The 13688-nt window shown below is 54.4% G+C and overlaps 3 protein-coding genes across 3 annotated transcripts; 2 read left to right on the plus strand and 1 right to left on the minus strand.

Annotated features, from left to right (window-relative positions):
- Window positions 1-1444: 1444 nt before the first annotated feature.
- Window positions 1445-3128, plus strand: MRS44_001256 (uncharacterized protein; the record flags this gene model as incomplete). The annotated part of the gene is made up of 3 exons (XM_046282578.2): window positions 1445-1684; window positions 1752-2704; window positions 2765-3128. 3 exons carry the CDS (start codon window positions 1445-1447, stop codon window positions 3126-3128), a joined length of 1557 nt encoding a protein of 518 aa, XP_046138488.1.
- Window positions 3129-7154: 4026 nt separating this feature from the next.
- MRS44_001257 (uncharacterized protein) lies at window positions 7155-8889 on the plus strand (the record flags this gene model as incomplete). The annotated part of the gene is made up of 9 exons (XM_046267429.2): window positions 7155-7278; window positions 7333-7386; window positions 7457-7599; window positions 7652-7681; window positions 7735-7844; window positions 7902-8029; window positions 8081-8189; window positions 8237-8307; window positions 8357-8889. The coding sequence occupies 9 exons, from the start codon at window positions 7155-7157 to the stop codon at window positions 8887-8889; spliced, it is 1302 nt and encodes a 433-aa protein (XP_046138487.2).
- Window positions 8890-9930: 1041 nt separating this feature from the next.
- Window positions 9931-11094, minus strand: MRS44_001258 (uncharacterized protein; the record flags this gene model as incomplete). Its single annotated transcript, XM_046267428.2, has 1 exon — window positions 9931-11094. One exon carries the CDS (start codon window positions 11092-11094, stop codon window positions 9931-9933), a length of 1164 nt encoding a protein of 387 aa, XP_046138486.1.
- Window positions 11095-13688: the final 2594 nt, after the last annotated feature.

The following is a 13688-nucleotide window of genomic DNA, read 5'->3' on the forward strand; positions in this document are numbered from 1 at the left end:
GCATTAGCATTCACTGTTTAAGCTGTGCCCGAGCTGCCGGCGGGTATGAAGCGGAGGGCAGATCTGGAGCCGATTAACCATGTTGAGGGTACGGCATCATTGTCTGTTCTTTGTGCCGACAATGGAGAACAACTGAAATCCTCCTGATAACCCGTCATTATCCGAACTAAAGCGAGACCAGTTACTAATTAAATGGGATGTGTTTTACCAGTTTAGACTTGCCTGTGTCAAGTACTATGTCATATGGAAATTCGTTGTATATCTACCCCGAGAAGCATGTTGCTGGTGCTGTGTTTGTGGGTTATTACTCGTAATTTTTCCTAAGACGACTTTCCGGGGTATTAAGAACATGCTATACTAAGGCGACCTAGGTACCCTAACTAACTCGATGATGCTATCCCCTGACCAATTCATTTCGACATTCCCATCCAATAGATTTGCCAAGGAACCACTGCTCCAAAGGTCAAGGACGCAGCATACCAAACACATGTTGCAATTCCAGTCCTTCTCATCGATATCATGATTTCCAGGATCTGGTGCAGGGTAGCTCAGCTCGTGTTGCAGAGCCCAGGCTTGGCGTTAGCAATCATTTGCGTATCAGAGCCCAAGCGCTCACGCGACCCGAGCAATTGGCTGCCGACTATCCGCCCAGACCTTGGCTGACACTTTAAATGTAGCTTCTCCTCGGGATGAGTTGGGACGTCTTGGCGAGGAGAGACGGTGAATGAAGATGCAGACGAGATGAAAGAAATAAATCTATAATTTACATAAAAAGAATGAAAGAAAAATACCAAATTTTGCAATAAAAATAACTCCTTCAATAGTCTTGACAGTGGTTAAAGTCTGGGCTTGACAGATGGTCGAGCCGAGAGCGCCAAGCGTTCAGTGCGTCGTCTTCGCTGGCACGTCCTTCCAAGGTTGGTTCGTACCGCGACTGCCCTCTCCTGCGACTGGCTGGCTCGTGACGGACTGCAAGTCGGAGCGGAGCCTTTACCCTCCCGGACCCTCCGTCAGCGCCCGCAACTTGGAACCAGCCATGCCCATCACGGGAAGGGGAGCTCCATGTTTGAAGGATGGATGGCCAAAGTGAGTGAGTGACGACGGTTGGGATCCATCTTCAGGCGAATTCTCTCTCCCTCTGCATCTTCCAACGCCCGACCACCAAACGCGCAAACATCGCCCGTCGCTCGCTGCCAACGCCAGAGCCAGTTGCGCTCTCTTCTTCCTCCATCGAGATGCCGTCTCTGTCCACCTGACAGGTCGTGTCCCTTCTACCTGACTTTCCGCCGCATCCTGGTCCATTCCTCGACTTCCGAAGTCGCCTCACTACCAGATCCCGGTTCCCGCTTTTAGCCTCATCCTCAGCTACCACCACCATCACCCGTTGTGTTGTTTTCAACCTCAACTCGACATCCATCGCCAACCCGACCACCCATCACCCACCATGAGGCCCTTCATGGTTCCTGGCATCGCCAGGAAACTATCCTTCCTCTTCCTCGCCCTTACCGCCGTCTCCGTCTCCGCCCAGCAAGATGTCACCACCACCGCCGAAAGCGAGGTTCCCGAATGGGCAAAGCCTCGCGGCATGCAGCTGTCCCTGTCGACGAATCCAGGACTCCAGTTCGCTGTTATTCCCCTCACCCCGAACTTGGGCTTGAACGATACAACCGGCGTGGTTATTGATGTACGTCATTTGCCCCGGCCGACATGACGATGACGACAACGTCTGTCGACTGCGACTATGATTAAAGAATGGTGCTGACAGGAACATCAAGGTCATTCGGATCAACGGCGACATGATTGCGGCAGACCAGTCCAACTATAACAAGATCAACGAGACATCCGACGTGGCGTACCTATCCTGCGACGAACCCAAAGACGACTCATACATCCAACCCGAAAAGATGCTGTACCAATTGATGACCACCAAGCCTCACATCAGAGCCATCGTGCTCTACTCCACAAGTTACACCTGGTGTTCAATCAGCCATACCGGCGATCTCGAATACACCAGCATCCTGTCGATGGCCGATGGCGGAGAGGCCATGCAGGCGCTAAACTATCTCAACCGTAGCCGCGGAGAGAGCGTTAGAGTTTCCATCACGGGCAACACCACCGACGACAATGCCCAGGCAGATGAGGACTCAGGCAAGAACAATAACGCAGTCGCCATGAGTGTTCTGTACAGCATTACCGGCCTCATCACTGTCCTGTTTCTCGCTATTATCGCGACAGGCGCAATAAGAGCCCATCGATACCCTGAAAGATATGGTCCGCGAGGTGCGCTTGGTGGCCGACCTCGTCAGAGCCGAGCCAAGGGACTTGCCAGGGCTGTCCTCGACACCATCCCCATTGTGAAATTTGGGAACCAGACACCAGCAAAACCGGATCCTGAACTAGAGCTAGAACCTACTGAAGGAAACGATGGAGCAACGCAGCGGACCGCTTCGCGCCTAAGTGAGACTCGGCGATCTGATGCAGCACCGGTAGTAGGCGCTGATAACGAGCCTGTTTCGGCCGGGGCCAGAGCCGCATCATCACCCGAAGATGCCGAGGGCAAGGATGACGATCATCTGGGTTGCTCCATCTGCACAGAAGACTTCAAGGTTGGCGAAGACGTTAGAGTCTTACCCTGCCAGCATCAGTTCCATCCTGCATGCATCGACCCTTGGCTGATCAACGTGTCCGGCACGTGCCCACTCTGGTAAGTTGGAGCCTTTGGAATATCCCGAACAATGGCCCTAGATGCTGACCCATTCCACAGCCGTTATGATCTACGCCCCGGCAAGGGCCATGAAGGTCAAAATGAAGCTACTGGGGACACCAGTGCACTACCCCCGCCGCTTGCCCTCGAGGGTGCGGAGAACGATGCCTCTCTAGCATCCCATCGCAACCGGTTATCACGGATCTTTGACATTAACCGGCTTCGAGAGGGGACGGTGGAGGAGCAGATTGACGCACTACGGCAGATGCGGGCGGAGACGAATGAAGCTGAGCGGCAGCAGACAACAGAAGCCGTAGATGGCGAGTCTCGAGGCCAAAGCGCACGATTCGCAACCAAGCTAAAGGAGAGATTCCGCATCCGTACTCGCGCCCAGTCCGGTGAGGATCGTGATAGCCAGGGTTGATGCCTCGAAGGGGCCAGGGTGCACTCGGAGATGCAGCGTGCCGAGTGAGGGGATCTGATCGCGTGGCCACGGATAGCCACGCCTAAGAAACGTGACTGGAACGTGCAGCTCGTGGATGATCGACAATGAAAACGGGAAGCCTCAGGTTTCCATGGGGAAGGGATATTCAAGCAAGCGACCACGGGTCAGAGAAGCACTTGAGGTTCGGCGTCGGGATGGGCAGGGGGGAAGGCTCTTGATTCTGGATTGGACAATTTGGCAAGCATGGCACGGCGTTACAAGGGGATACACGAAATGAGGGTTTGCACTCGGCCGAGTGGCGATCCCAAGCATCATGATTGACGGTCACAGCTGGAAACTGGTTTGAAAAAAACAGTGTAGCATATACACGATCACTCGAATGATATACACTTACGCGGGCGCCCTCATATGGGCGACCCTGGATGACATCAGGTACGTCGCCATCGAAAAGTGCCGTTGCGGTCAATGCCGAGATTGACTCGAAGGTCAATATCATGGGAAACAGAGGCAATAGCGTGTGACATGGCGCACAATGATGGATGGAGATACAACAAACCCGTTTCGAGCGATGCGCATTTGGGATGCCAGGGCCTAACCTCACATTTGCCAGCCAGGGTCCATCATCTATCAACTCGAGTCAGCCATGGTGAAAATCGGCGATAGTGCATCAAATTGCGTATGCAAATTGAAAAAGGTTGCACCAGCGCAGGACCGGCTTCTTGGTGATCGACGTGCCAACAGCTTCCCACCCGTCAGCGGCGATCAATAGTTTCGTGCGAGACGATTTGGAGTAGGCAACGGAAGTCCCGTCCGAGGGAACCGTGCGGGACGGTTGAAGGTATCCTGGGTATCATTGTTACTTGCAGATGAGGCCTTTTTTTTCTTTGTTGGTCTTGACGTGCAGAGAAGCAGATATCCCGCAGATCGACGATGGCACCCGAGGCAATAGAGTGTAGCTGGGGCTTGACGCCTTCAGTTATGCTACAGAACTTGACCGTTTGGATGTGCAGGCTGTCAAAACCTCGTCTGGTATGTAGGCCAGTGAAGATGGCGCTGTGGCTGTCGGTATGGGAGACGCGGGGAGAATCTGGAGGCGTTAGGGATCACAGGTTAAGATCTGTATTCCACGCAGCTTCAGCCGTCGAGTGTTGCATTGCAGGTCTGTTTCAGAGCTTGCCCTCTCTTTGGAGATGCCTGCCGGGATATTGGGCGTTCATGTGTCACAGCAGGAGAGAAGCAGGGGCAAGGTACGGTCAAGTAAGCTTTGGGGGGAAACGGGCGCTGGTTCCGGGGGTGACGAGGTGAGACAGGGCTGCAGCTCTGGCTTTCTGGTCGGTGAAGGAGGGACGGGCGACGAATCTGGAGATGCCACGGCGAGCTGTTGAACCAGTGGGCTTGAACGTCACCTGCAGGCATCTCCGCCAAGATCCCCGGAACAGCAGAATGGGGGGGATGATGCACGTGGATGGAACACTACCAGAAGGAAGTTTGGGGGTGAGATGGCAGGTTGCACGTTAGAGGAGCAGGTTGATTAGTAGAGGGCGTCCAAACATAGGAGGGGGATCTTTGATGGAGGTGAGGAGGAGGAGGAGAGCTGAGAGGGAGGCACTCACCAGAGCTGCAAGAGCTCTGACTTTCAGCGGCACGCAGACGCGCAGTGACATCCCTCGACGTAGCCCTCCGGCAGAAGGAACCCATCTCGACGAACCACGGACGCCGTCAAGCTTCTGCGCATTGACGATCGCACAACCTGCTTATCCGTGATTCCGCAGCCACGGGCCAATGGTTTCTTGTCCTAGAACCCGATTTCTGGGCAGCTCTGCCCCCAACCAGAGAAACAGGCAGAGAGAGAGAGGTCTGACATGTCGACAGAGTGATATGCTAGTCGACGTTGGCGCTTAAGTTTCCGGAGCCCTCTCTACACCGTCCTCCTCCTTCCCCCTCCTTCTCATCTTGGCTTCGGCAGATTCGAGGACCATCGAGCCGGTAGGCGGGACGATCTGGCAGTGGGCCACGACACAAGCAACAGTGTTGGGAGCGGATCATGCTCCCTCGTGCTAGCGGGAGCCCTAGCGTGGGGTTTATTCCAGGCGGGAGGCAGATCCAGGCCAACGGTGACGGCTCAAGGTTCAGAGCTACGGGACGTGAGTGGGAACGGCCAGTCTGAAAGGTGGGCTCCTCCCCCATGAGCATAAACCTGTTGTTATCTGGTTGGTCGAGTGTCCAGAGGTGATGCTGTGCGTTGTCGCTGAGATCTTCTTATGCGTGCGATGACGGGCATTGCGGCAGATGGCTGTGAGGCGAAATAGAAACGTTTGGAGGGGACGGGATGAGGCCGAGCACATGGCATTGAGAATAGGGGTCCCAACCACCATCAACAGACAGTGCAGAGCTTCGGAGGAATACGAAATTCGTATAATAAACCAGAGCTGAAAATGTCTCTTGGACATGATCTTGCTGCTGGAGACTGTGGAAAGCCGGGGTCAAGTGACTGCTGAAAGGCGGTATACACCAAGTCTCCGCCACGACGCCCGCTCACGAATTCCCATACATGTGCCAAGCCTTGCAACTGACACAATCAGAGAAGTGACCACGACGACGCCCACTGTCCGTGTGCGCCTGCTTGTGCTTCCTGCAGACCTGCACCCAATTCACCGTCAAACGCATCTGTCTTGTGTTGGTGGCGCCCAGCCTCGAGTCTGAGTTACCGATGCTCTGCAACGCTGTTACTCGCCGGTTATTGCGAATCGGCCACCTCCCTCATCGGGTCTGTTCCAGATGTGCAGAAGCCATGCCGCACGGGAGGGGGACGGGATGATCAACATGGAGGAGGAGGCTTTTATCTAATGATGGAAGAGGCGGCGTCGGGGTCGTGAGGGGCAGGACAAGAGAGGTGAGGCCCGGCAATCTTCAAAAAGAAAACACGGCCGGCTTGCTCCAACGGATGTCGATGTGGTTTCCCCTCCAAAAACACCAAGACATTTCTCGATATCCAACTCCCGGACCCGTGGCTCTGGTTTCTTTGCCCCTCGACATCCAGGAACAGGCCCGCACTTGTCCATAAGACTCCTTCCGTCCCTCGATCTACTTGGCGTCTTGTTCGCTTCTCGTTTTCCCCTTGCATCCGCTTCTCCATCTCTGGACCTAAACCACTTGGCAATATAAACTCGACTCACGTACCTACTTCAAGATCGCCGCCAGGACCACAAAACACCACAGATTGCCCATTGACCGAGCCCAACGACACAAACTCTCGAGTTCGACTGGATCCTCCACCATCTCATTCCAGCTACGTACCCACACTGTCCCCGATCGACTCCCGCCGTCCGTTGTGGTCCCCTCCAGCCGTCCACTTCCATCAGTGGCCCAAGGAATAACCACGCGCCACTCCAACTCTATTATTCACGTCACCCTCCAACGGCACTGCGCTGCTGAGGTTCCTCGTACTTGAGCCCATTGGTTTCTCCCTCTTGCTCAAGCCTCTGTTTCTCCTTGCCGCCGACTCTTGGCCACCCTGCGCTTGATCCTCATTGCGTCCTCTGAGTCCCTTAGCTGCTGTTCTGCCCCATTTCGTTACACGCCGAGAACCTCTACAGAGTCTGGGCATTGTGCAGAGCCACACTTGGTACGGAATCTGGCCCAAGGCTACGGGTTGCCCTCTGAAGCCCCGACACATCGACCTCTCTCACACTCTTAGCATCCTGTTATATTCCCTTAGTCGCCACCTTTTATACTTTGGCCTCTTGGTTACTTCTCTTTCTTCATCCCCGTTGCTCCGATCTCCATCCTCTCCATTCTTGTCTGCTCTCCCCGGAATTGCTTGGCACAGCTCGAAAACTCCCACTTTTCGGCCGGGTCGCCTTCAAGGAATTCTGAGAAACCCTCTTTGCCCTTCCTATTAATATCACACCTACACTGTCCATGCGGTAACTACATGTTTCCGCCTCTGTCGAGTATCGTGCTGGACCTTGGTTTTTCAGACCCTATCCCTCAACACCGTCCAACATGGCTCCGACTCCATCGTTAGGGCCTCGCGAGGCCCATGTGCCCAAGAAGGTGCCCATAGGCGGCGATACCATGTCGATTATCGTTACTCTCGCCGCCGTCACCGCCTTATCGGCCTTTCTCTGTCAGTCTTTGATCGCCACATTATCAACACCGGAAGACTAACTCACAGAAACAGCTCAACGGTTCCTTGCCGTCAAGTCATGGCGAAGGTTACCCTTTGTTGTGTGGAGTAAGTCCATCATGGTCATCGTTTTGGCATTGGGATGGGGGAAGAACTGATACTGACCGACATCAAATAGTTGTCTTCGCTATCTACATCGATTCATACTGCTTCGTCTTTGCCACAGCCATGCTCCAACAAGTCTTTGGCGTCAACACCAATTACAACATCTGCCATGGCGCCATCTTACTCTGTTTGGTTTGCTATGTAACGACAAAGATTGTAAGCCGACTCGAGTGCCTTGGGGACTCGTCATCCGCTAACTTTGATGAAGCTCATCTACGTTTTCCTCGTCGAGAAAGCAGTAAGTGGCAACAGGCCAAGCCGTGGAAGGGGATTGTGTCTAACAACTACCAGTACATCATTCGAAGCTCAACAGTACGAAGGATGAAGTCGAAACTTTACTTGTTCAACATGTTTGGCATGCTTGGCGGCTACACAGTTGTGGTCATTCTCAACTTCATCTTGTAGGTTTTGTTTTTGGCATTGGCCGGGTTGTCACGACTAACAAATTCGTTTCCCAGCCGTATTGCGAAAATCGTCAACGGAGAATGCGTTATTGGCATGCAGAGCATCTCCATGATCCCTCTCATCACCTTTGATGCCGTGGTTAATGTTTACCTCACCTTTCTCTTCCTCATTCCTCTCAAGAGTAAGCAATGCAAGAGGCCGTATTCAAGAAACAGCTTCCTAACGTTTCTAGACCTTTACTCCTACAAAAACCTACCCAGAACCACTGCCAACGCCCGCCTCCGCAATGTCGCCTTCCGCACCTTCGTTGGTGCTTGCTGTACCTTGCTCAGCAGTATTGTGTATGTATGCACTTGGATCTCGGGGACTGCATGCTGACATCTCATAGCAATCTCACTGTTTTGATGGTTCTTGATGGCGAGCCCGGTTGGGTGTGCCTTATGTGCTGTAATAGTGACAGTATGTTTACATGGTAACCTTCCAAAAAGGACGGTGCTAACAGAGCCAGTCCTCTTCTCTGCCATTGTCATCCAATGGGTCACCTCTCGCGACAATGCTGGTTCCTCGAGCCAGCCTACCTCTGCCGCTGCCGTCGACGGAAGTCTTCACGCTAGACGGCCGTCTATGGCGCACCCCCTCGACCCCGTACACGCCCCTCACGCCCCTAACTCACCACATGGCACCGACGCCGAGGTCTCGCTTGTCGCCTCAGCCACCGCTCGCTCCTCGTCTGATAGCCCCGGATCTGAACTGGCCAAGATCCACCCGGGAACGAACGGCGGCGTAGTAGTCACGACCACCATTCATCGCCAGAGCCAACCGAGCAGTGGCTTCGGACTCGAGGTGGAGCGGAGAGACGGAAATGGCATGAGACTTGAGGACGACGAATCGATATATGGGTATCCACCACGACCAGCGAGTTTCGCCATCAACCACGTCGAGATTGCCGAACCTCCTCGGACACACATCACAGGTGGTAGCAGCAACCACAAAAGCCATCACAGCAATCATCATCATACGAAATCTTTATCTGACGGTTGATGAATCGACATGTTGAATTCAAAAGTAAAATGGGGAAGGATGTATTGGGCATGCTACTTGCTTGTGGCGTTGGTGGGTTGTTTAGAGGAGCATGGGTAGCTAGAGGAGTTGTTTTACAAGCCATGATGCATCCGGGGCCATTAGATGGCACATGATTTTGAGTAATGTAATAATAGTTGGATACCACGGGGGAGTTATTAGACGTCCGGCCCGAAAAGAGGATGGGATATGAGCAAGGAGAATGTGGGGGGAGGACTTGAGTGTTGCCAAGTCGCAGTATATACCCAACCAATGTTGACGAAGATTCACGATCCTAAACGAAGCTTCAGCCCAGCCACGAGTCGTCACGTTGACAGGAATGCGGACATAGCATAGCGTGGCGGGTAGCGTGTGACATCACCAGGGGCCACTCTGGAACGCCGGGCACTGAGTCAGTCTGCCAAGCAAAGTCTCAGACTCTTGTGTCGTTCATGATTCGCATTGGACAAGACACAAGGCCAAGACACCCCGAGATCAGCCTTTGTGTGTGCCACCGTCTCAGATCGTGTGACCCACAACGACGGGAAACAACGCCGCATCTGGGGATAGCGACACACCACGTTGTCTTGGAATGCGTCATTACTCAGATTGTCACGTTCGCAACCGTAGGAACCAAGAGTCTAAGCAGTCAAATCGCTATTCATTGTCATCGTAGCTCGAAGAGGGTATCTGCGTGCTATAAAGTCTATCAAACTGCGGGTGGCGTCTATAATATGAAATCGGGCATCCCTTTTTTTATCTTTCAGAGTACGAAAAATAAAGTGACCATGTTTTTGAAAAAGCCTTTTTTTAGAATCCCGAGTGCCGGTAAATAAAGTAGGCAAACCCACACAATGAGGTTAGATTGCCAACATATGTACAGAAGAAGTCGACGTGCGCCATCCTTGACCGAGTTTTCCACCAATTTCCCAAAATGCCTGCGCTGAATGTTGAGGGTATTCCCTAGCGAGTGTACAAGAAGTAAGACGAACTTTGGGGCCTTGCGCCCTGGACCGTGGTCGCTTAGGCCGAGGCGTACACCTTGCCGTAGGAGCTGAGCTCAGACGCAGAGGTCATGAGCATGCCCTGGGAAACCATGAAGTAGGAGTAGGCGTCGAGGTACTCGAGGGACTCAAGTCGGGGGATAGCCTCCTCCAGCCAGCCAGCAATAGCGTCATCAGAACCAGTGGGGGCGAACTCGGTGAGCCAGATGGGCTTGCCACCGCAGGTCTCGTGGGCAGCCTTGAGGTGCTCGAACAGGGTCTCACCGTACTCAACCTCGGAGTACCAGTGGACGTTGCAGAAGTCGTACTTGCAGCCGGCAGACTCGCAAGCAGAGACCCAGCTCTTGAGCCAGGCAATACCCTCACCGGGAAGACCGCTGTTGCTGATGGAAGGAGCACCGATCAGAGCCTTGCCAGAGTAGCCGTTGAGAAGCTTGACGTGGGAGGCAGCAGCGCGGGCGGGCTCCATGTTGGCCTGACCACCGTTGTCGGGCTCGTTGAAGCTGAAGATGGCCTTGGCGCCGTTGGAGAGGCACTCATCGATGTTGTCCTCGAAGTACTTGACCTTGTCGTCGGCATCACCCCAGAGAGTGGGGATGTAGTTCACACCCTTAATGCCACCAGAGGAAGGACCCCAGTTGTAAGCCCAGCCACAGTTCTGGCAGTTGGAGGCGAAGGTGTTGGCCAGGTCGACATCGTTGTAGGCAATACCACGCTTGTGAGAGAAGCCAACGGAGCCGCCGCTGGACTGGGAAGTGGTCTTGGTGTTGGTGGTGGCCTTCTTGGGGGCGGCGGCAGCAGCAGCAGTGGTGGTAGCAGCGGGCTGGGCTTCCTCCTTGAAGACGGCCTTCTTGGGGGCCTGGGAGACCTTGGCAGGCTTGGCGACCTGGGCGAGGGTGGTAGGCTGGACGGCGACAGGGGCGGGAGCCTCAACCTGCTTCTCGGCGGGCTTCTCAGCGACCTGAGTGGGAGCAGCAGCGGCGGGAGCGGGGGCGGCAGGAGCCTGAGAGACAGGGCCGAAGTAGTTGTTCTCCCAAGAGACAACCTGGCCGTCGATGGTGGCAGTGATCCACTCGGCACGCTTCTGGACGTGCTGGTGGTGGTGACGGTGGACGTTGAGGCCGAGAGCCGGCTCAAGGAGAGCGGCGGTGGCAGTGAGAAGAGTGAGCTTGTTGCCGATCATGTTGACGATTGTTTGTTGGTGGTGAAGGATGGGTGTGGGTGGGTTGATATGTGCTTTTCTTGTATCTTGCTTATGCCGTAGAATGTCAGACGCTGTGATCAGTGCCGATAATCAATGAATGAAACAGATATTCGAGGTTGTATGTAGTGGTTGGATCACAGTCACAGAGACGAGACGTGATGAGGGCAACACAGCAACAGTGAACGACGAAGATCGAGGTGAGAGATGTCGGCACGGCCGAAGAGAGAGGATAGCAGTCTTTCAAAGACGCGGAGGGAGAGCTGACAGCGGAGCTGCGTAAATAAGGAAGGGCAAACGACAAAGTCGAGGCTTGAAAACAACACAAAACGATGAGGGAGAGAAAGGGGAAGGGAGTGTAATTGAAACGGGGGAACTGGAGGGTTTTTGAACAAGGAGTCTCCTCGCCGAGGCGTGAGGGTCGCAGCGGAGGGGAGCGAGTACAAGTTGCGAGGTGGGATGAAATGTACTAGCCCACGTTGAGAACAGCAAAAAGATACCTGCTCCTTCCACCTGAGACAGGTCACTTTCCTATACGACGGCACCGCTGGGGTCTCTCCCGGACTTGGAAGTGCCCCGCAGTGGCATCCAAGGGCCCCAAGAGCCTCCACTGCAGGGGACGGGTTTGGGGCGCCTCTAGCGGGTTCAGGTTAAAGTCTTGGTGCACTTCTGCATCCTCATTGGCTAGTGTGTGCGGTCCTGGCGCTGAACTGCAGTGGGTTCTGGTGGGTGCCCGATGGCTAACGCCAGGAACGCCAGGAACGCCAGGGCAGTCAAGCCTTTTCTGCCAGGGGCACACACACCTCATCCGGACAGGGCACATGATCAGGGCTTCCGATTGGTCGTGTTCAACCTCAAAGGGAACAACCTCAGCGCTCGACCCACGACCCAGAAAACATGGGCCAACGTGGCAGTCTCGGCGAATCGGTGATGCGACCACTCACGGCGTGTTTCCAGGGCGAAACTGAAACGACGGGCAGGGAAGCGCCATTTTTATCGCTGCTCGCCTTCCCTTCTTTGAGTCTACTGCAGGTCCCTCTGCAGGAACAGAACAGAAGGTGGGAGGAAACAAACAGCTGGCGGCCCAATCGACGGAAGAAGGCATCATTCTAGTGTCCTCGCTAGACACCGCCCACGATTGCTTCACCGATCGGTAGTGACTGATAGAGCCCATGCCTGACTCGGCGATCCTCCACCGACGTGCACACGCTATTTGGAAATCTAGCGGGCGGCCGCGAGAATCACCAACTCGTTTACAGTGAACCCCGGCACTCAGTCCAGCATTGCCGGGTTCCAGAACGCCATCGGGGCGGGCTCTGGGCGAGGATCTTTGTCGTATCCATCGGCCAAGACCGCGAAGGGTTTGGCCAGGGCTGAGCTGAGCAGAGCTGATCTGAGCAGCAGCAATGCGCGTCCAGAGGCTATCGACAAGCCAAAGTCAATAAACCTTGCTTCTGGCTCCTGGGCATTCCAACGACATCGCACCACGACATGCACGATTTGCGTCCTATGACGGCCACAGATAACAAAAAAACCTCTCACCGGATGAAATTTTCATGATCAGATGCAAAGCAAGCAAGCACACACACACAAGCAAACAACTCGCAACGGAACAAAAACTAAAAGTCTTGGCTTCTTCTCTGATCCCAACCTCTCGGGAACCACGTCCAAGGGCCACGTCGGCTACTATTCCGATTCTTGCTTAGCATCCGCCATGTGAAACAGCAACCGAAATTACTCCCGCCCGCCAAGGAGCCCTCTTCCCAGCTGTTCCGCGCGTCCCTCTCCCCTCCCCTGTCAAGTTGTCAGTTCAAACCAGGGTGCCGGATCGGATTCTTCTGATTTCCGCCGGATGGGCAAGATGTGAGAGCGCTTTGGGAAAAAGCTTGGCCTCTGAAAGGAATGCGAAGGTGGGATCGAGGTCTTGCTCTCCACAGTCATCCTACCATGCCACGAGGACAGACAATGTGACTGCCGTGATCTATCTCTGGCATGTATCTGCAAACCCTCTTTGTGTGTCTTTGTGGGAGATGCAACAAAGCTTGAGATCAGATGGTGCATGCAATTGGTCCAGCACTGACATTGGCAGGTCAAAGAAGCTGGCTGGCTGGTCTGTCCGTCCCGGTCTGATCTTGGTCAATGGTCTCCCTCCCCCTTCTTGGCAATGCGCATGGTTGCAGAATGCTTACGTGGTGCAATCAGCGTTCATCTGGTGCCGGTCCTAGTGCAGTTCACGTCTTGACAACGCTGAGGTCTGTGCAAGCCAGCATTGCACTCCTGTGAGATTTGACCACCTGGCTCCGTTGATTCAGGGCCACACGTGCTGCCTTGCAGAGATACCGTCTCGGATCCTGGCTGGCCCTGTGAACGGTGAGGCCGTAATTACCATCTGGGTGCCCTGGTTGCCTCGTCAGACCGGATTCATGCTGGCACGGGGATATGGGGTCCAACCCAGCTTGGATGATCATATGTCAGCACCATATAGCGCCATCGGACCTGGAATCTCCCATTGGGGCTGCATGGTCGATGTTGGTTACCTCAACGATGTGGTGGGTTCGATGAGGCACAATGCCATC

The sequence above is a fragment of the Fusarium solani genome (assembly GCF_023522795.1).
Source record: "Fusarium solani strain SB1 chromosome Unknown bctg00000000, whole genome shotgun sequence".
NCBI lineage: Eukaryota > Fungi > Ascomycota > Sordariomycetes > Hypocreales > Nectriaceae > Fusarium > Fusarium solani.